The following is a 22,157-nucleotide window of genomic DNA, read 5'->3' on the forward strand; positions in this document are numbered from 1 at the left end:
CATCTTTCTCCCGAATGCAGTAATATAAATTTTCACGCATATGACACTCAAAATTAAAATTCCGTTTTATCGAAATACCTAAAGGACAAAATTTAGGGGAAGCAGCGTGGCTCAGTGGAAAGAGCCTGGGCTTCAGAGTCAGAGGTCAAGGGTTCGATTCCCAGCTCTGCCACTTGTCGGCTGTGTGACTATGGGCAAGTCACTTAACTTATCTGTGCCTCAGTTACCTCGTCTGTAAAATGGGGATTAACTGTGAGCCTCACATGGGACAACCTGATTACCCTGTATCTACCCCAGCTCTTAGAACAGTGCTCTGCACATAGTAAGCGCTTAACAAACACCAACATTATTATTATTAGCACGTTTTGAGACACATGGGGTACTTAAAAATGTAACAGCAATATTGAAAAAAAACACTGAAAGGTGTTATTCTACAATGTAAAAGGAGGACTGCGCTACTTATCGAAATAGAAATTATGGATTGTCTTATCCGGCATGGACAAATTTCTCCTCAGATGCCATATGGGGGTGTATGGTTGGTTTTTTTTTCTTTTCCTACAATACACTTTCAAATCTCATTTTGAAAGCACCATTTCTTCCTGGCAGGCACTATCCTTTACTGGGATGAACATAAGCCTTTAAGTCAGATTCAGCTTTCCTTTTAGCTAGGACAACTGACCATCTCATTTTACCTCTGCAGGAAAATGGAAAGGGGAAGCTGTGAGGGTGTAGTCAAGATTTAGGGAAATATTAAAAAGAGGGTTTTTTTTTTTTTTTTTTTTTTTTACAAACAGTACTATGACATCCGCTTTACGGGATGAAGAAAATCTAGAGCTGTATTTGATTTCTGATTCTTCTGAATCGGTGTATGAAGTGGTAGAGCTTCCTCACCCTTGTTCTCCTGGCTTCCATGCCTTAAGTGTTGAGGAATCAAAATACCGAAGTATTAACACCAGCTACTTTCTTCTACTGCTCCAGTGGAAAGAGCACTGCTCTGGGAAAGAAGAGATTTGGGTTCTAAACCCAGTTTAACCTGTGGCTAGCTAATAATAATAATAATGTTGGTATTTATTAAGCACTTACTATGTGCCGAGCACTGTTCTAAGCGCTGTGGTAGATACAGGGTAATCAGGTTGTCCCATGTGAGGCTCACAATCCTAATCCCTATTTTACAGATGAGGTAACTGAGGCACCGAGAAGTCACGTGACCTGCCCAAAGTCACACAGCTGACAGGTGGCGGAGCCAGGATTAGAACCCATGACCTCTGACTCCTAAGCCCGTGCTCTTTCCACTGAGCCACACTGCTTCTCTAATTTGACTGAGGACCGCGCATACTTAATAACAACAAATATGTGATATTTGTCCAACTTTTATTATATGCCAAGCACTGAGTAAAGTGTCGGGGTGGATGCCGGTTAATCAGTTCGGATGCAGTCCCTGTCCCACACGGGGCTCACAGTCTGGAGGAGAGGGAGAAGAGGTATTGCATCCCTATTTGACAGATGAGGAAATGGAGGCACAGAGGAGTTAAGTGTCTTGCCACGGTCTCACAACCGAGGGGCAGCAGAACCCAGGTTCCCTGTCTCCCAGGCCGCTGGCCTTTCCATTAGGCCGCACTGCTTCTCACAAGGCTGCATCCCTGCCCATCCTCTCACTTGTTAAACTCTGGGAGGGAAGAGCGAATGCAAAATGTGTTCCGCCAGGGGACAGTAATCAAATTCCTCTGCACGGATTCCCGATTCCCGGTTTTCAAGTCTTTGGCCTGGGGCTCATTGTTCATTCCTGACAGGAGACCATCAGAATTTACACCAAACACCTTTTTAAAGTTTCCTTTGCTGATTCTTCAGATGGAAAAAAAAAAATCAGCAAACCACCTGTTCGCCAATTAGAAAAGAAGCGTGGCTTAGTGGAAAGAGCCCGGGCTTGGAAGTCAGAGGTCATGGGTTCTAATCCTGGATCTGCCACTTGTCAAGCTGTGTGACTTTGGTCAAGTCACTTAACTTCTCTGTGCCTCAGTTACCTCATCTGTAAAATGGGGAGTAAGACTGTGAGCCCAACATGGGACAACCTGATAACCTTGTATCTCCCCTAGTGCTTAGAACAGTGCTTGGTACATAGTAAGCGCTTATCAAATACCATCATCATTATTATTATTTCCGTACAGGGAGATTCAATTCCCTGAAAAATGGATATTCCATAAATATTAATGGCGTTGAACAAGACTATGTTTTTCCTTACCGCATGAAGTATTCTTCCCCTAAAGAACTGACAGAAAGGACAGAGATGAGATGGGTGGTCAAGTGCTCATAGCTCTTTAACCGCAGCCCCCAAAAGCCAGGAATCAGCCACAACCCATTCTTGTCTTCTCTTGTGCCATCGAGTCGTCTCCGACCCATAGCGACACCGTGAACACATCTCTCCCAGAACGCCCCATAGCGTAGTGTACCCATAGAGTTTTCTTGATAAAAATATGGACGTGGTTGACCACTGCCTCCTTCCGCAGAGTCAACTCAGGTCTCCGCCCTTGACTCCCTCCCACGCCGCTGCTGCCCAGCACGAGTGAGTTTTGACTTGTAGCAGATTGCCTGCCACTCGCTAGCCATGGGCGAATGGAATGGGTAAGCCTCTGCTTGACTCTCCCTCCCTTAGCTGAGATGGGTAGACTTCCAGAAACTCTCCAGGTGCGACCCTAAAAGAGGATAGCCCATTCTAGATATCTAAAACGTAGAAACTGGGAAAGTATAAGATGAATAGAGTATTATTTTTCATCTCTGACCCCCAACCTTCTCCGTGTCTATAAACTCCCTTCATTTTAACGATGAAGCATTGATGGGGCCTCTTGCCATAAAGGAGAGAAAAGCCTTGGGCCGATTGCGAAATCTTCAGGACCGAAAACCTGCACTGAAGAGAGTGCCGGTGGTTCTTGAGGCACAACTTAATAATCATAATTACGTTACTTGTTAAGCGCTATGTGCTAAACACTGTTCTAGGCACTGGAGTAGACACAAGTTAATCAGGTTGGACACAGTCCCTGTCCCACGTGGGTCTCCCAGTCTCCATCCCCATTTTACAGATGAGGTAACTGAGGCCCAGAGTAGCGAAGTGACTTGCCTCGGGTCATGCAGCAGACACATGGCGGAGCTGGAATTAGAGCCCAGGTCCTTCTGACTCCCAGGCCCGGGCTCTATCCACTAAACCACATTGTTTCTGTCCATCAGTACTCACTGGGGCAATGGGTGAAACGAGGGAGTAAGCAGGCAGGGATGCAGAACGCTGGTCAAGGCAGCCCAGAATTTTACAAACAAAATAATAATACTAATTATGGAACTTAAACGCTACGAGCCAAGCACTGCTCTAAACACTGAGGAAGATACTACGGAGTCAGATTGGACACAGTCCCTGTCCCACATAGGGCTCAGTTTCCTAATCTCCATTTTACAGATGAGGAAACTGTGGCCCAGAGACCCACGTCCTGCCAGAGTGCAGACAGCACGTGGGGCCGGGCCTGAGTGTTGCAGACAAGCAGGGTGGCCACTGAGGACTCTGCCACCCGCGTCAGCCAACTATGTGCATGATTTCCGCTGATCTGGTCCACCACGTAAGAGCGTTGCTCAGGCAGAAACCTTTGTCAGTCGGCACAGCTGCACCAAGCATCCCTCGAAGAACTGTGGCATTTGCTCAGCGCTTACTATCTACCAAGCACTCTACTAGGGAAGCAGTAAGGAAGTAGCATGGCCTGGTGTATAGAGCACAGGCCTGGGAGTCAAAGGGACCTGGGTTCTAATACCGCCTCTGGCGCTTGTCTGCTTTGTGACCTCGGGCAAGACTTCGCTTCCTTGTGGCTCAGTGACTTCATCAGTAAAATGAGGATTAAGACTCGGAGGCCCATGGGAGGACAGGGATTGTATCCACCCCAGTGCTTAGTATAGTGCCTGGGCACACAGTATGCGCTTCACAAATACCACCTTTATTGCGGTGATTACTAAGCGTGGGGTAGATGAAAGCTAATAAGGTCCCACACGGGGCTCACGGTCTAAACCGGAGAGAGTGCGGGTACTGAATCCCTCATTCTGCAGAGGAGGGAACTGAGGCACAGAGAAGTTGTGTCTCACCCGAGGTCACAAAGAGGAGATGCGACAGCGCTGGGAATAGAACCCAGATCCTCTGACCGCCAGGGCCCAGGCTCTTTCCACTAGTTCACAGTACTCCTCACTAGACCACCCCGCTTCCCGCTCCCTCCGATTGCTAACCTCTTCCCCGATGGCGATGAAGCCGTTGGTCGATACGATTCTTAACCGTTCAGCGGCCTGGTCCCTGGCCTGGAAGAAAGGCAACCTCTCTCGCCAGAACTCTTTGGAATCATTTGGAATATTCGGAGAGCAGTCTGGAGGACAGAGCGAATGGAAGACGCCCGGTTGGGAGCTTTCTGTTGGCTGTTAGGGGTGGCCTGACTGCTTCTCTGAGGCCCACGAGAAGAACATCTTTACAAAGTATCCTCTCTGCCTCCACTGTACCGAGGGAAGCTGGAGAGGGTTAATTTGAGGTTATTGATTAATTAATGATGGCATTTGTTAAGCGTTTACTATGTGCAAAGCACTGTCCTAAGCACTGGGGAGGATACAAGGTGATCACGGTGTCCCACGTGGGGCTCACGGTCTTAATCCCCATTTTACAGAGGGGGTAACTGAGGCCCAAAGAAGTGAAGTGACTTGCCCAAAGTCACAGCTGACAAGTGGCTGAGCCGGGATTTGAACCCATGATCTCCTACTCCCAAGCCCGGGCTCTTTCCACTGAGCCACGCTGGGTTATCCTGAACTAAGTGCCATTTTCCTGACTCTTCCATAGGCTAGCCCCCGTTATCAAATTCTCGGCTTGGCCCCCACCATTTTAAACCTCAGTGACCGTGTTTATCGACTCGCACACCTTTGAACCTAATATCCTCTTCCGGGCTATTCTCCCCTTTCTGTTACTCATTAAACCCTCATTTTCACCGTTACCTGGTTGGGGAGTCAGGTTGGGTCCGAGGCCCCGGGGCCCTCGTGAGACTGCCCACTGCATCCTGGTAGGAGTTTTGAATCCCACATCCTCATCCGTTGGCCCTAAATTCAGAATGACTGATCTCTCTCCAGCAACGGTGGAGTCTCACACTAACACAACTCCTCTACTTTGGAAGCTCGTTGGGAGCAGGGAATGCGTCTTCCCATTCTGCTCCACTGAACTCCCCCAAGCGCTCAGTGCAACGCTCTGAGCACTCTAAGCACTGAATACCAATCCTTTTCTCCTAAGAACTGAAATAAAGACTAGTTGAATTATTTTATTCTAATTTTGATATCTGTTCGGCACTAGGTGCTGAATACCGTTCTAAATGCTGGGATAGGCAAGTTGGACACAGTCCTCGCTCCACATTGGGTTCATACTAAGTAGAAGGAAGTAGGACTGAATCCCCATTTTACAGATGAGGAAACTGAGGCACGGACAAATCAAGTGCCTTGCCCCAGGTTACCCAGCAGACAAACGGCAAAAGCCAGGATTAGAGTGCTCTGACTCCCATTTTTAAGTCCTCCGCTTTCATTTGCGGATCCCAAGTCTGAGTGTAAATGGAACACCACTGGAAGGTTCTGCTGGGGTGGCTCTAAGGCAAGAGGAACACTTAGAAACTTCACCTAGATGCAGAAACTCAGGGGATTATACCATTCACCTGGGGAAGCTGGGGACAAAATCAAACTTGCCATGAGAAGCTTGCGGGAGGAGATTTGTGTCCTACGAGAGCAAGACACACTGGATTACTGAAATTCAGCATTCCGAGTCAACGACTCTCTAAGAAAACAAAAATCGGTTCCAAGTCCACAGGGATCCATCGTTTTATAGTGACGCCCGAAAGACCCAGAGTAGAAACAGAGTAGGGCTGTTGGGAGGGGCAGCCTCTGGTTGCTAACCTCCTCCTCCGACGGTGATGAAGCGATTCGATTCGATACGATTCTTAACCATTTGGTGGCCTGGAAGAAAAGCAACCTCTCCCGCCAGAACTCTTTGGAATCATTTGGAACATTTGAAGAGTAGTCTGCTACGACACCTAGAACGCCCCACAGTGACCTCCTTCTTGCCAAATCCAACAGCCCCTATTCCATCCTAGTCCTCCTCGACCTCTCAGCTGCCTTTGACACTGTCGACCATCCCCCTCTCCTCAACATGTTATCCAACCTTGGCTTCAAGGACTCCATCCCCTCCTGGTTCTCCTCTTATCTCTCTGGATGTTCATTCTCGGTCTCCTTCGCGGGCTCCTCCTCCCCCTCCCCCTCCCATCCCCTATCTGTCGGGGTTCCTCGAGGATCAGTTCTTGGTTCCTTTCTGTTCTCCATCTATACTCACTCCCTTGGTGAACTCATTCGCTCCCATAGCTTCAACTGTCATCTCTACGTGGACGATACCCATATCTACCTCTCCTCCCCGTTCTCTCTCCCTCCCTCCAGGCTCGCATCTCCTCCTGCCTTCAAGACCTCTCCATCTGGATGTCCTCCCGCCACCTCAAACTCAACGTGTCCAAGACAGAGCTCCTCATCTTCCCTCCAACCCTGTCCTCTCCCTGACTTTCCCACCACTGTGGGCAGCACTACCATCCTCCCCGTCTCACCGGCCCACAACCTCGGTGTCATCCTTGACTCTGCTCTCTCATTCACCCCACACATCCAATCCGTCACCAAAACCTGCCGGTCTCACCTTCACAACATCGCCAAGATCCGCCCTTTACTCTCCATCCAAACCGCTACCACGTTAGCACAATCGCTCACCACATCCCGACTGGATTACTGCATCGGCCTCCTTTCTGACTTCCCAACCTCCTGTCTCTCCCCACTTCAGTCTACACTTCACCGTGCCGCTCGGATTATCCTTCTACAGAAACGTTCGGGGCACTTCACCCCCCTCCTCAAAAATCTCCAGGGGTGGCCTATCAACCTTCACATGAAGCAAAAACTCCTCACTCGGCTTCAAAGCTGTCCATCACCTGTCCCCCTCCTACCTCACCTCCCTTCTCTCCTTCTCCAGCCCAGCCCGCACACTCTGCTCCTCTGCCGCCGCTCACCTCCTCACTGGGCCTCGTTCTCACCTCTCCCCTGTCGACCCCTGGCCCACGTCCTACCCCTGGCCTGAAACTCCCTCCCTCCTCAAATCCACCCATCACACCTTCCCCCTCTTCAAAGCCCTACTGAAGGCTCACCTCCTCCAGGAGGCCTTCCCAGACTAAGCCCCCCTTTTCTTCAGCTCCCCCTCCCCATTGCCCCACCTCGCCCCCTTTGCTCTACCTCCCCTCCCCACAGCACTTGTGTATAAATAATAATGATAATAATAATGGTATTTGTTAAGCGCTTACTATGTGCCAGGCACTGTTCTGTACCTACCCATAATTTTATTTATAGTAATGCCTGTTTACTTGTTCTGATGTGTATATGTACCTATAATTCTATTTATTTATATTGTCTGTTAACTTGTTTTGATGTCTGTCTCCCCCCTTCTAGACTGTGAGCCGGGTGTGGGCAGGAACTGTCCCTCTTTGTTGCTGAACTGTACTTTTCAAGCGCTTAGCACAGTGCTCTGCACACAGTAAGCGCAATAAATGCGATTGAATGAATTGAATGAAATGAATGAATGAATCTTGAGCAAGGAAAGTCAATTTCACGGAAGCATCTGGTCACTTTCAGATTAAGGCGAGAGTGATTTCCGTGACCCCCTACTCGGATGAATTTTTCCAAACCAACTACTTGCCACCTCTGCATTCTCCCACCACCCTGAAAACCCCCACGGACCCCCCCAACATCTCATCAGCCTCCCTCACAACACTGTAACAAAATCACCTGGGAAGGTGGGTCTCTCGAGGTACCCTTTTTTATTTGATCAGGACGAGGAAGGTTGAAGGAGAAGGGTTTGCCGTATACACAATGATATTGATAATCTTGGAGGATGGGGAGAAAGTGAGAAACCTGACTTTTGCACGGGGGAAGGGGGCGGGGAAGGGGGAGAAGGGGGAGAAGAGATAAAGACGTAAACGGTGATCCTGTGAGGAAAGGAATTTTTGCTGCGAAACCAGATTGATCAAGATGCTGTGTTTCCAGTTATGCTGCCTTTCTGTCCCAAAGGGCGTCTCATCCTCCACTTTGAAAAACAGTACTGGAAAAAAAAAAGGGCAAAGGAACTCTCAAACTATTAGATGAGATTTTGATCATGGAAGAGATGCATAAAAACAAAACGGCAAATATTCAACAAGCGAAAGAAGAGTGGGAAAACAATCAGACCTAGATGGAATGAAATTTACCATACACTCCCCACCCCCACCGGTTACAACCCCTGCTCAAAAACCTGCCACAGAAAGGACCCGGACTATTTTACAGCCTAAAAGAAAGAAAACTGGATCTAAAAATGTATAATGAAAACTTGCCAACGTTGTTGAGGGGAGAAGTTAAAAAGCGTGCTATTGAAAAGTTTCCACTTACCAAAAGAAGAATTTCCCACTAACCCTGTAAGCATTTTAAAACCTTATGTCTGCAAACAGTCTGCCGTTTTAATTTCCCATTTCCAACCGATAATCAGTGCTGACTGCCTATCGTTTTACTGGACTTCTTTTAGGGTGAGAGTAAAAATGTGAGAAAAGGTTTTTTTTAAAAAAAAAAGAGAGAGAGAAGCCCAGAGATGTGTATTTCCAAGAAAGAAGGAGGGCTGAAATGACACGAGGTATAAAAAAGGAAAAAGAGGACCAAATAGCAAGACGGGTGGTAGATTCATTCATTCATTCATCCATTCAACTCAGCCGTATTTATTGAGCATTTACTGTGTGCAGAGCACTGTACTAAGCGCTTGGAAAGTACAATTCAGGAGATATAAGGAGGAGATGGAAAGGAAGAAAGGTTTAGGCAAATGAGGTGCGAGAGACAGCCGGGGGTGAAAAGTTTGGCCTGCTTGAAGAGAAGCCAAGGGAACCAGATAGACTGGTCAAAGAGAAACTGAGTGTCCAGCTCAAATGGTGTTAACCCTTCCCTAACACCTGGGTTGTACTTTCCAAGCGCTCAATACAGTGGTCTGCACACAGTAAGCGCTCAATAAACAATAATGTTGGTATTTGTTAAGCGCTTACTATGTGCAGAGCACTGTTCTAAACGTGGGGTAGATACAGGGTAATCAGGTTGTCCCACTTGAGGCTCACAGTCTTCATCCCCATTCATACCCCAGAGGCGGTAACTGAGGCACAGAGAAGTGAAGTGACTTGCCCACAGTCACACAGCTGACAAGGGGCAGAGCCAGGAATCGAACCCATGACCTCTGACTCCCAAGCCCGGGCTCTTTCCACTGAGCTAATAAATGTGACAATGAATAGAACTGACTGAGCACCTGTTAGAGGCAGAGTGCCGAACCCACTAAATAATTCCCAATCCCTGGATCCCAAAAAAGTCTGCCCAGACTAGGGAGGGGGTAGATTACCAAGCGGTCGGAGAGCAGCCTGGATGATGAAATTGGTGGAATGGGCAGTACCTGCTCGATAAAACCCAAGAAACCAAAGACTGGTGAAAAACGGGCAGACCCACCTGGTTCCGAGTGGAATACGAAATGCCAGGGAGGACCCAAGGAAACTCGGAAAAATGTTTTGCCATCAGATGGAGATGGGGGGGGGGGGGGGAAGGGGGCAGGGAGGAGACCAAGCCGGGGGCTGGCGTTGGGAAAGTGGGAGGGGATGCCAATGTGTGCCAAAGGACACAGGGTCGTAGAGCAGGATGGAGAAGGGAAAATGGGAAAGCAGAGCCCCTGCCCGGCGGACAGGTGACGCCTACGGAGGCGAGGCCAGAGGCAAGAGAGCCCAAAAGCCGGGCAAGGCAAGGGGCGGCTCGCAGGTGGACAGACAGATGGAGGGAGGGAGGGAGACAGAGAGTGAGCTAGGGGAAAGGGGAGTGGCAAGGGGTGAAAGGTTGTGGGTTGGGCAGGGCTGGATGTCGGGTCTGGAGGTCCAGAGCTCCTGGGGGCAGGGGGGTGCTGGGTGGCCAGGGCAGGGTAAATAGGGGACTGACCTAGGGGGAGGGGGGAATTGGGTGCCCAGGGATCCGGGGTCTGGGGGTCCAGAGAGCCTGATGAGACTGGGTACGCAGGGGGTCCGGTATACAGGGGACCGGGGAGAGGGTGGGGGAATTGGATGCCAAGGGATCTATGGGTGCGAGAGGACTGAGTGGGCAGGGGGCCGGGTACAGAGGAGACCTGGGGAAGTGGGAGCCGGGGGTCTGGGGATCCAGAGAGCCTGGAGTCGTGGTGTGTGAGGGATCGGGTAAATCGGGTCCCGGGGGAGTGAAGGAATTGGATGCCCGGGGATCTGGGGATCGGAGAGGGCTGGGTGGGCAGGGAGCTGGGTACAAAGGAGACCTGGGGGAGTGGGGGAAACGGGAGCCCATGGGTCTGGGAGCCTGGGTGGGGTATAGAGGGGGACTGGGGAATTGGATGCCAGGGGATCTGGAGGTGGGAGAGGGCTGGGTGGGCAGGGGGCCAGGTACAGAGGGGACCTGGAGGAGGGCGGGAAGGGGAGACCAGTGGGTCCAGAGAGCCTGGAGACTGGGCGTGCAAGGGGTCGGGTATACAGGGGGCTGGGAAACTGGGGGAATTGGATACCCGGGGATCTGGAGGTGGGAGAGGGCTGGGTGGGCAGGGGGCCGGGTACAGAGGGGACCTGGGGAATTGGATGCCAGGGGATCTGGATGTGGGAGAGGGCTGGGTGGGCAGGGGGCCGGGTACAGAGGGGACCTGGAGGAGGGCGGGAAGGGGAGACCAGTGGGTCCAGAGAGCCTGGAGACTGGGCGTGCAAGGGGTCGGGTATACAGGGGGCTGGGGAACTGGGGGAATTGGATACCCGGGGATCTGGAGGTGGGAGAGGGCTGGGTGGGCAGGGGGCCGGGTACAGAGGGGACCTGGAGGAGGGCGGGAAGGGGAGACCAGCGGGTCCAGAGAGCCTGGAGACTGGGCGTGCAAGGGGTCGGGTATACAGGGGGCTGGGGAACTGGGGGAATTGGATACCCGGGGATCTGGAGGTGGGAGAGGGCTGGGTGGGCAGGGGGCAGGATACAGAGGGAACCCGGGGGAGTGTGGGAACAGGGAGTCCAGGTGGTCTGGGGGTCCAGAGAACCTGGAGTCTCGATATGCACGGGGTCGGGTATGTAGGGTTCCGGGGGAGTGGAGGAATTGGATGCCCGGGGAATCTGGGGAGGTCGGAGAGGGCTAGGTGGGCAGGAGACTGGGTACAGAAGGAGCCTGGGGGAGTGCGAGAAGTGGGAGCCCGGGGGTCTGGGGGTCCAGAGAGCCTGGAGTCTGGGTGTTCAGGGGGTCGGGGATACAGGGGACTGGGGAACTGGATACCGAGGGATCTGGGGGGGTGGAAGAGGGCTGGGCGGGCAGGAGACCGGGTACAGAGGGGACCTGGGGGAGGGCGGGAAGGGGAAACCCGGGGGTCTGCGGGTCCAGAGAGCTTGGAGTCTCAGTATGTACGGGGTCAGGTATACAGGAGACTGGGGAATTGGATACCAAGGGAGCTGGGGGGTGGAGGAGGGCTGGGCGGGCAGGAGAGCGGGTACAGAAGGGACCTGGGGGAGTGAGGGAAGGGGGAGCCCGGAGGGCTGGGGGTCCAGAGAGGCTGGGGGCTGGGTGCGCAGGGTCCCGGGGAAGGGGAAGAATTGGATAACCCGGGGATCTGGAGGTGGGAGAGGGCTGGGCGGGCAGGAGGCTGGGTCCAGAGGGGACCCGGGAGAGTGCGGGAAGGGGGAGCCCGGGGGCCCCGAGGGCTCGGGGATGGAGAGCACCGGCGGGCTTCGTTAGTGTTGGAATTTGTTCAGCGCCGACTAGGTGCCGAGCCCCGTCGGAGATACGGGGGCCATCGCGTGGTGCCCCGTGCGGCTCACTCCTCATCCCCCTTTCCCAGACGGGGCCGCCGAGGCCCGGAGAAGCGACTGGCCCCCCCGGGGCCCCAGCGGCAGCTTCGGCATTCGAACCCAGGCCCTCGGAGTCCTTCCCCTGAGCCAGGCCGCTTCCGCGGGCGGGGGGTGGGGGGGAGGAGGGGGGGATCCCTCGCCCCTCGCCCCTCCCCCTCGCCCCTCGCCCCTCGCCCCTCGCCCTCCTCCCACCCCCCCAGCCCCCGCGGGTCCGGAGCAGCAGGGGACTCACCGACGCCGAAGCCGACGACGAGCCTGCCGGCCAGCAGGGTGCCCTTGCCGGGGGCGGCGGCCAGCAGGGCGGCCCCGGCGGCGAAGAGGGCGCTGGCCAGGAGCACGGCGGAGCGGCGTCCGCAGGCGGCCCGGCCCGGGGCGGTGGCGGCCTGGGGGCCGTGGGGGCCGTGGGGGGCGAGGGGTCGCCCTCGGCCGCCCCCGGCCCCCGCTCCGCCCCCGGCCCCCGCTCCGCCCCCGGCCAGCAGCCCCCCGAGCAGGGCGGCCAGCGCCGCGGCGCCCGCCGTGCCCGACACCAGCAGCTCCTGCCACAGGGCGCCCAGCCCCAGGCGCCGCCGCAGCAGCAGCAGCGCCCCCGACACCACCCCGCTGTCGTAGCCCGACAGGAACCCGCCCAGCGCCGACAGCGCCGACACCACGTACACCAGCCCCGCCGCCTCCGAGCGCTGGAAACGCCGCCGGGCCGCCCGCTCCAGCGACTCGGCGCTGCCGGACGCCGGGCCGCCCCCCGGGCCGCCCCCCGGAGCCCCCTCGCCCTCCGCCGGGCTCCGCTCCTCCATCAGCCCGCCCAGGCTCCGCAGCGTGTACTCCGCCCGCTCCCGCTCCCGCTCCCGCTCCCGCTCCCGCTCCCGCTCCCGCGCCCGCCGGGACATTGGGGACCCCGCGACCTCAGCGGCCGCTCATGCCGCCCGGGACCAGCGGAGACCGGGCGCCTCCTCCCTCGCGCGCCCGACGCCCCGCTGCTCTCTCTCTCTCTCTCTCTCTCTGGCTCTCTCTCTCTGTCTGTCTCTGGGCGCGCCTCCTCTCCCGAGCCCACACTCCAGGCAGCCCAGCCCAGGGAGGGAGGCGGGATTTTGCGGTTACGTGCGAGGGGCAGGGGAAGGGCCCGCTCCTCGGCTCCGCCTCCTCCTCCTGCTCCTCCCCCGCCACGGGGCCAGGCCGCGCCGCCCTACTCCGCCTCCTCCTCCGCTAGAGGGCGTGTCCGCGCCGCTCTACTCCGCCTCCTCCTCCGCTAGGGGGCGTGCCCGCGCCGCTCTACTCCGCCTCCTCCTCCGCTAGGGGGCGTGCCCGCGCCGCTCTACTCCGCCTCCTCCTCCGCTAGGGGGCGTGCCCGCGCCGCTCTACTCCGCCTCCTCCTCCGCTAGGGGGCGTGCCCGCGCCGCTCTACTCCGCCTCCTCCTCCGCTAGGGGGCGTGCCCGCGCCGCTCTACTCCGCCTCCTCCTCCGCTAGGGGGCGTGCCCGCGCCGCTCTACTCCGCCTCCTCCTCCGCTAGGGGGCGTGCCCGCGCCGCTCTACTCCGCCTCCTCCTCCGCTAGGGGGCGTGCCCGCGCCGCTCTACTCCGCCTCCTCCTCCGCTAGGGGGCGTGCCCGCGCCGCTCTACTCCGCCTCCTCCTCCGCTAGGGGGCGTGTCCGCGCCGCTCTACTCCGCCTCCTCCGCTAGGGGGCGTGCCCGCGCCGCTCTACTCCGCTTCCTCCTCCTCCACTAGGGGGCGTGTCCGCGCAGCCCTACTCCTCCTCCTCCTCCGCTAGGGGGCGTGCCCGCGCCGCTCTACTCCGCCTCCTCCTCCGCTAGGGGGCGTGTCCGCTCCGCTCTACTCCGCCTCCTCCTCCGCTAGGGGGCGTGCCCGCGCCGCTCTACTCCGCCTCCTCCTCCGCTAGGGGGCGTGCCCGCGCCGCTCTACTCCGCCTCCTCCTCCGCTAGGGGGCGTGCCCGCGCCGCTCTACTCCGCCTCCTCCTCCGCTAGGGGGCGTGCCCGCGCCGCTCTACTCCGCCTCCTCCTCCGCTAGGGGGCGTGCCCGCGCCGCTCTACTCCGCCTCCTCCTCCGCTAGGGGGCGTGCCCGCGCCGCTCTACTCCGCCTCCTCCGCTAGGGGGCGTGCCCGCGCCGCTCTACTCCGCTTCCTCCTCCTCCACTAGGGGGCGTGTCCGCGCAGCCCTACTCCTCCTCCTCCTCCGCTAGGGGGCGTGCCCGCGCCGCTCTACTCCGCCTCCTCCTCCGCTAGGGGGCGTGTCCGCTCCGCTCTACTCCGCCTCCTCCTCCGCTAGGGGGCGTGCCCGCGCCGCTCTACTCCGCCTCCTCCTCCGCTAGGGGGCGTGCCCGCGCCGCTCTACTCCGCCTCCTCCTCCGCTAGGGGGCGTGTCCGCGCCGCTCTACTCCGCCTCCTCCGCTAGGGGGCGTGCCCGCGCCGCTCTACTCCGCCTCCGCTAGGGGGCGTGCCCGCGCCGCTCTACTCCGCTTCCTCCTCCTCCACTAGGGGGCGTGTCCGCGCAGCCCTACTCCTCCTCCTCCTCCGCCAGGGGGCGTGTCCGCGCCGCTCTACTCCGCTTCCTCCTCCTCCACTAGGGGGCGTGTCCGCGCAGCCCTACTCCTCCTCCTCCTCCGCTAGGGGGCGCGTCCGCGCAGCCCTACTCCGCCTCCACCTCCCCCGCAAGGGGCCCTGTCCTCGGCTCCCGGCTCCCGGCTCCCGGCTCCTCCTCCTCCGCTAGGGGGCGTGTCCGCGCCGCCCTCCTCCTCCCCCTCCTCCTCCTCCTCCTCCCCCGCTAGGGGGCGCGTCCCCGACACTGGCTCCGCCCCCGGCTCAGAGAGAGGGCGGGTCCTGGCCACCCGGATCCGCCTCCTTTTCCGCTAGGGGGCGTAGTCCGCGCCAATTGAGAGAGCCCGGGCTGGGGAGTCAGACGTCACGGGTTCGAATTCCGCCTCTGCCACTTGTCAGCTGGGTGACTGTGGGCAAGTCACTTCACTTCTCTGGGCCTCAGTGACCTCATCTGGAAAAGGGGGATGAAGACTGGGAGCCCCACGTGGGACAAGCTGATTATCCTGTATCTATCCCAGCGCTTAGAACAGTGCTCGGCACCTAGTACCCTCCGCCCGGCCTCGCCTCCTCCTCCTCCCCAGCTTGGGGGCGGTTCCCTCCCTCCCTCCCCGCCCCCCCCCCCACTTGATTGATTGATTGAGTCATTCATTCATTCATTCGTATTTATTGAGCGCTTACTGTGTGCAGAGCACTGGACTAAGTGCTTGGAAGGTACAATTCGGCACCAGATAGAGACAATCCCCGCCCAACGATGATGACATTTTATAGCGTGGCTCATTGGAAAGAGTCCGGGCTGGGGAGTCAGTTACCTCATCTGTAAAATGGGGATGAAGACTGTGAGCCTCACGTGGGACAACCTGATTGCCCTGTATCTACTCGGCACATAGAAAGCGCTTAATACCAACCTTATTATTATTATTATTATTATTATTATTAAGCGCTTATTAGGTGCCAAGCACCGTTCTAAGCCCTGGGGGAGATACAAGGTGATGAGGTTGTCCCACGTGGGGCTCACAGTCTCCATCCCCATTTGACAGATGAGGGAACCGAGGCCCAGACAAGTGAAGGGGCTTGCCCCAAGTCACACAGCAGACACGCGGCGGAGTCGGGATGAGAACCCTCGACCTTTGACGCCCAAGGCCGGGCTCTTTCCACTAAGCCACGCTGCTTCGTTCTGGAGAGCGAGTACTATTGATGGTGATGGTATCTGTGAAGCGCTTACTACGTGCCAGGCACTGTAGTGATCTCCACCTGGGCATCGGAGACCCGCGGGGAGGCAGGGTGTGTTCCAGCGGGGGTGGAGGCTTGATAATAATAATAATAACTGTGGTATTTTGTTAAGCTCTTACTATGTGCAAAGCGAGGATACAAGGTGATCAGGTTGTCTGTCCCTCGTGGGGCTCACCGTCTTCATCCCCATTTTCCAGATGAGGGAACTGAGGCCCAGAGAAGTGAAGGGACTTGCCCAAAGTCACTCCGCTGGCAAGCGGCTGAACGGGGATTTGAACCCATGACCTCTGACTCCCCAGCCCGCGCTCTTTCCACTGAGCCACGCCGCTTCTCTAGTCGTAATCAGAACGCTGGGATTTTGTGTGCCCAGGCACTGTACTAAGCGCCGCGGTGGACACAAGCCAGTCGGGTTGGACGCAGTCCCTGTCCCACGTGGGGTTCCCGGTCTCCATCCCCATTTTACAGAGGAGGAAACCGAGGCACAGAGAAGTGAAGCGACTTGCCCCAGGTCACACAGCAGACGAGTGGGGCGGTCGGGATTAGAACCCAGAACCGTCCGACTCCCAGGCCAGTGCTAACAATAATAATAATAATAATGGTATTTGTTAAGCGCTTACCATGCACCAAGCACTCTTCTAAGCGCTGGGAGAAATATAAGGTCATCAGGTTGTCCCACGTGGGGCTCACCGTCTTCATCCCATTTGACAGATGAGCTAACGGAGGCATAGAGAAGTTACGTAACTTGCCCAAGGTCACGCAACAGGCAAGGGGCGGAGGCGGGATTAGAACCCATGACCTCTGACTGCCCAGTCCCACGACTCCATACTGCTTCGCCAGCGTGGAGGATTTCCATCGAAAGCCTCGGGAAACGAACGCTCCGTTGGTCGTTCATTCAGTCGACTTCATTAAGCACTGGACTAAGCGGTTGGGAAAATACAATCCAGGAATAAACGGTGACAATCCCCGCCCACAACAAGATCGCAGTCTAGAGGGGAGGCGACAGACGGGAATACAAATAAAAAGACATCAGTACCATAAAAAAAATTAGAGTGCAGCTAGGCTTAGTTCATTCATTCAATCATACTTATTGAGTGCTTGCTGTGTGCAGAGCACTGGACCAAGCGCTTGGAAAGTACAATTCAGCGATAGAGACAATCCCTGCCCACAGCAGGCTCACAGTCTAGTGGGGGGGGGGGGGGGGAGGGAGGGGGGAAGACAGACATCAAAACAAGTAAACAGGAATCAATAACATCGACATAAATAAATACAATTATAGACACATATACATCAAAACAAGAGGCATCATATAGCATCAACATAGATACAGTTATAGACACATAAACCTCAAAACAAGTAAAGAGGCATCAATAGCATCAACATAAATAAATACAATTATAGACACATATAATAATAATAATAATGTTGGTATCTGTTAAGTGCTTACTATGTGCAGAGCACTGTTCTAAGCGCTGGGGTGGGTTGTCCCACGTGAGGCTCACAGTTTATCCCCATTTTACAGATGAGGGAACTGAGGCACCGAGAAGTGAGGTGACTTGCCCACAGCCACACAGCTGACAAGTGGCAGAGTTGACATTCGAACCCATGACCTCCGACTCCCAAGCCCGGGCTCTTTCCACTGAGCCACGCTGTTTCTCCATACATCAAAACAAATATACATCAAAACAAGTAAAGAGGCAATAATATAAATGAATAGAATTATAGATATGTACATATATACACAAGTGCTGTGGGGCTGGGAGGGAGGATAGAGCCAAGGGAGTGAGTCGGGGCGATGGGGAGGGGAGCTCGCAGTGCTGACCGAAACCTTTTTTCAAAAAGAAAAGACAGCGGAAATGCATCTCCAGTGCAAGAAAGGTAAGCACAGAGGCATTGAGAAATTACAAAACATATAACCTGAATGGGACTACCTGCCTTCCAAATAGCAAGACCTCCTTCAGCCGCAGCTTGTGTAACTTCTCTCCCTCCGAGGCGAAGTGTCACCTGAGCAAGGAATGGAGGGAACTTTGCACACGAGACAGGCGCTCAATAAATAGGACTGAACGAAGGGAACGATGGCAGGCAGTTGCTGTGAGGCCCCCCATCATGGTTTCAGGCGTCCCAGTGGGTCCCCCTTGCCGGTCACTGCCCTCAGCCAGAGCTTAATAATAATAATAATGTTGGTATTTGTTAAGCGCTTACTATGTGCCAAGCACTGTTCTAAGCGCTGGGGTAGACACAGGGGAATCAGGTTGTCCCACGGGGGGCTCACAGTCTTAATCCCCATTTTACAGATGAGGGAACTGAGGCCCAGAGAAGTTAAGTGACTCGCCCACAGTCACACAGCCGACAAGTGGCAGAGCTGGGATTCGAACTCATGAGCCCTGACTCCAAAGCCCATGCTCTTTCCACTGAGCCACGCTGCTTAACACTCTTAACACCCTGAACTCTAAGAGAAGCAGCGTGGCTCAGTGGAAAGAGCCCGGGCTTGGGAGTCAGAGGTCATGGGTTCGAATGCCGACTCTACCACTTCTCAGCTGTGTGACTGTGGGCAAGTCACTTCTTCTCTGTGCCTCAGTTACCTCATTTGTAAAATGGGGATTAACTGTGAGCCTCACTTGGGACAACCTGATTATCTACCCCAGCGCTTAGAACAGTGCTCTGCACATAGTAAGCGTTTAACAAATACTATCATTATTATTAACACTCTCTCCGGGAGGTTTCAAGTGGCATTACATTTCATGCTCTCCCTAAACTGTGTCTTCAGCCTTGCTCCTTCCTGAAATGATTGGAGATTTGGCTTCAACTTCTTCATCATTAATGATATCTCCTGAGTGGATAGAGCACGGGCCTGGGCTTCAGAAGGACCTGAGTTCTAATCCCGGCTGCCTCACTGTGTGACCTTGGGTAAGTCACTTAACCTTACCCCAAGTCACACAGCAGACTTGGGTAAGTCACTTAACCCCTCTGTGCCTGTTACCTCAGCTGTCAAATGAGGATTAAGACTGAGCCCTTTGTGGGACAGGGACTGTGTCCAACCTGATAAATTGGGATCTAGCCTTGCGCTTAGAAAGTGCTTGACACATAGTATGCATGCATTCATTCATTCATTCAATCGTATTTATTGAGCGCTTACTATGTGCAGAGCACTGTACTAAACGCTTGGAATGTACAATTCGGCCACAGATAGAGACAATCCCTGCCCAGGAACGGGTAACAAGTACCAAAATTTTAGAGAAGCAGCATGGCTGAGTGGCAAGAGCCCGGGCTGGGAGTCCGAAGGTCCTGGGTTCTAATTCCGCCTCTGCCACTTGTCTACTGTGTGCCCTTAGGCAAGTCACTTCACTTCTCTGTGCCTCAGTTCCCTCATCGGTGAAATGGGCATTAAAAGTGTGAGCCCCACGTGGGACAACCTGATTACCTTGTAATCCAGCGATTAGAACAGTGCTTGGCACATGGTAAGCGCTTGACAAATACCATTATGATTATATATCTGTTGCAGGGGGGAAAGGGATGACAGCCTCACTTGGTTCCATGGGCTTCGTTGTCCTTTTCTTTGGTTTATTTGTTTGAGTTTGGGGGTCCCCAATCCTCTTCGCCCCCCACCCAGTGAGCAACCTCCAAAGGGACGGATGGGAAGGTGCTGCTGCCTCCCACTCTTTCCCCAGGCCGCATTCCTCCTTCAGCTCTGTCTCACTTGTCCTTACTGAGCAATCATTTCAAGGTGGTCATTTGGGTAAGCGCTCAGTACAGTGCTCTACACACAATAAGCACTCAATAAATACAATTGAATGGGTAAAGGGGACGGGGTGAAAGAATAAATTAAAGAAAAAACCTAACACTGTCCTCTTCAGAGCCTGGAGGAAGGTTTAAAGGGAGGCCGATCAATCCGTGGTATTTAGTCGGTGCTCATTAATTGCAGCTGGGAACAGCTTACAACACTCGGGATTCTGGTGCATCTTATCCCAGACCTTTCTCCTCCTCCCCTCGGGAATCATTTCATCCTCAAGCAGGCAGACACTAGGTAAGTCTCTTTGTTTTCTCATCCCCGAGCACTCGTGCCACTTCTCCCAACTTTCAGAAAAGAACTGTTTCCTCAAATTTATTTTTTCTTAAAGTCTGTCTAGGTCGTTTGGCATTCACTGGGCTGTTGCGATAAACATTTGGGTTTTTTTTTTTAAATTCACAAGTACAAGATTTATAAAAACCCTGTGTTTTCACTAAGATAAAAAATGATTTCAAAACATCCCGTTTCGCTTTGAGGAAAAACACCTATCAGCCTTTTGGGAATCTCCAATGAAGAAGAGAAAAGGGGTTATTTAATTTAGTTTTTCCCCTGACCTGAGCTTATTATTATTAGCATTGCTTTTATTCTTTAAACAAGTGTTCCTTTTTTGCTAGAGTTTCATTCAGTCTAGGTGGGAAGAGAGATAGGAGAAGAGAAAGAAGGGAGAAATCATGCTGAAAAGGTTTCAGTGATGCACCCTATTATGCCGCTTGCCAGCTGGGTGACTTTGGGCTAGTCACTTAACTTCTCTGAGCCTTAGAAAACTGTGAGCCCCACGTGGGACAACCTGATCACCTTGTATCCCCCCAGCGCCTAGAACGGTGCTTTGCACCTAGTAAGCACTTAACAAATACCACCATTATTATCATTCACTCTATCAACATTCTCTTTTGTCAATTAAGTTAAAAAAAAATGAAATCAAGGGACACAGTAACTAGGAGATTCCTTTTAGAACAGTATGTGAAATCCTTTAAAACTGCTCTTTCTGAATTCTGGTGAGCATAGTGAGGCATGATTATAATATGCGTGTCGCACGGGTAAAGTCGGAGAGAGGTTAACGGAGCATCCCCCTGAAAAAGAACCTTTTGGTATTACGAGGCCTTGGGAGATCGGAATATGAAAGCTCCGATTGGGAAGGATACTGTAGTGGACTGATGCCTCCTGGTGGAGAAAAAGTTCTTGGGGATTACGTAAAGTGAGAATTCCCACTGAGGAGAGGTTCCTTTTTTTCCTTCCAGCCGAGCCGATCAAGTTGTCATCTTAGTCTTTAGAGATTCAGCCGGAAGCTTGGATTTTGGATAAGAGGATGATTCCTGACTAGCTGAAGCAGCAGCATGGCCTAGGGCATCTAACACGGGCTTGGGAGTCAGGAGGACCTGAGTTCGAATACGGGCCCTGCCATTTATCTGTCGTGTGACTTGGGGCGAATCACTTCACTTCTCTGTGCCTCAACTGCCTCATCTGTAAAATGGGGATAAAGACGGTAAAGGTAATGTACAATTCGGCAATAGATAGAATCTGAACGGGGGAGACAGACAGCAAAGCAAAACTGAACAGAACAAAAACAAGACAACATCATCAAGATAAATAGAATCAAGGAGATATACACCTCATTAACAAAATAAATAGGGTAATTAATAATATATACAAATGAGCACAGTGCTGAGAGGAGGGGAAGGGGGAAGAGCAGAGGGTGGGGGGGAGGGAAAGGGAGGGAGAGCAGAGAGAAAGGCGGGGCTCAGTGTGGGAAGGCCTCCTGGAGGAGTTGAGCTCTCAGTAGGGCTTTGAAGAGGGGAAGAGAGTTAGTTTGGCAGAGGTGAGGAGGGAAGGCATTCCAGGACAGCTGGAGGATGTGGGTCAGGGGTCGACGGCGGGATAGGCGTGAACTAGGGACCATGAGGAGGTGAGCGGCAGAGGAGTGGAGTGTACGGGGTGGATTAGAATCCACGACCTCTGACTCTCACGCCTGTGCTCTTACCACTCGGACGTGCTGCTTCACATGTCTGCTGTGTTACCTTGGGCAAGTCATTCACTTCTCTGTGCCTCCATTAACTCAACTGTAAAATGGGGATTAAATACCTGTTCTCCCTCCTACTTAAACTGTGAACCTTAAATAGGCCAGGGACTGTGTCCAATCTCATGAACTTTGTACCTATCCTGGCAAAGTATTGTTTTGACACACTGTGAGTGCCTAACAAGTACCATAAAAAAAAAAATTCAAAGTCCATGTCTCCTTCTCACCTGTATAATAATAATAATGGTATTAAGCGCTTAGTATGTGCCAAACACCATTCTAAGCACTGGGGTAGAGACAAGGTAATCAGGTTGTCCCATGTGGGGCTCTCAGTCTTAATCCCCATTTTGCAGATGAGGTAACTGAGGCACAGAGAGTTTGTGACTTGCCCAAAGTCACACAGCAGATAAATAGTGGAGCTCAGATTAGAACCCATGACCTCTGATTCCCAAGCCCGTGCTCTTTCCACTAAGTCACACTGTTTCAAATGAGTTCTCCAAAGGAGTGGGTGTAGATGGAGGAAAGAAGGGCACCCAGAACCCAACCTTCAGGGACCCCCACAAGGGCTGAGAGGGGGAGGAGGAGCCTGTGAAAGGGACTGAGAATGAACGGCCGGAGACATTAGAGGAGAA

General features: G+C 53.9%; 1 protein-coding gene across 1 annotated transcript in view; it reads right to left on the reverse strand.

Annotated features, from left to right (window-relative positions):
* The window catches only part of SLC2A13 (solute carrier family 2 member 13), a 426,989-nt gene extending 414,249 nt beyond the window's left edge, over window positions 1-12,740 (reverse strand). Inside the window, exons 1-2 of the mRNA XM_029047238.1 lie at window positions 12,418-12,740; window positions 12,182-12,309 (exon numbers count right to left, since the gene is read on the reverse strand). Coding sequence (XP_028903071.1) covers window positions 12,182-12,309; window positions 12,418-12,740 — 451 coding nt within the window. The remainder of the gene's footprint in view (window positions 1-12,181; window positions 12,310-12,417) is intronic.
* Window positions 12,741-22,157: the final 9,417 nt, after the last annotated feature.

The sequence above is a fragment of the Ornithorhynchus anatinus genome, chromosome 2 (assembly GCF_004115215.2).
Source record: "Ornithorhynchus anatinus isolate Pmale09 chromosome 2, mOrnAna1.pri.v4, whole genome shotgun sequence".
Classification (NCBI taxonomy): domain Eukaryota; kingdom Metazoa; phylum Chordata; class Mammalia; order Monotremata; family Ornithorhynchidae; genus Ornithorhynchus; species Ornithorhynchus anatinus.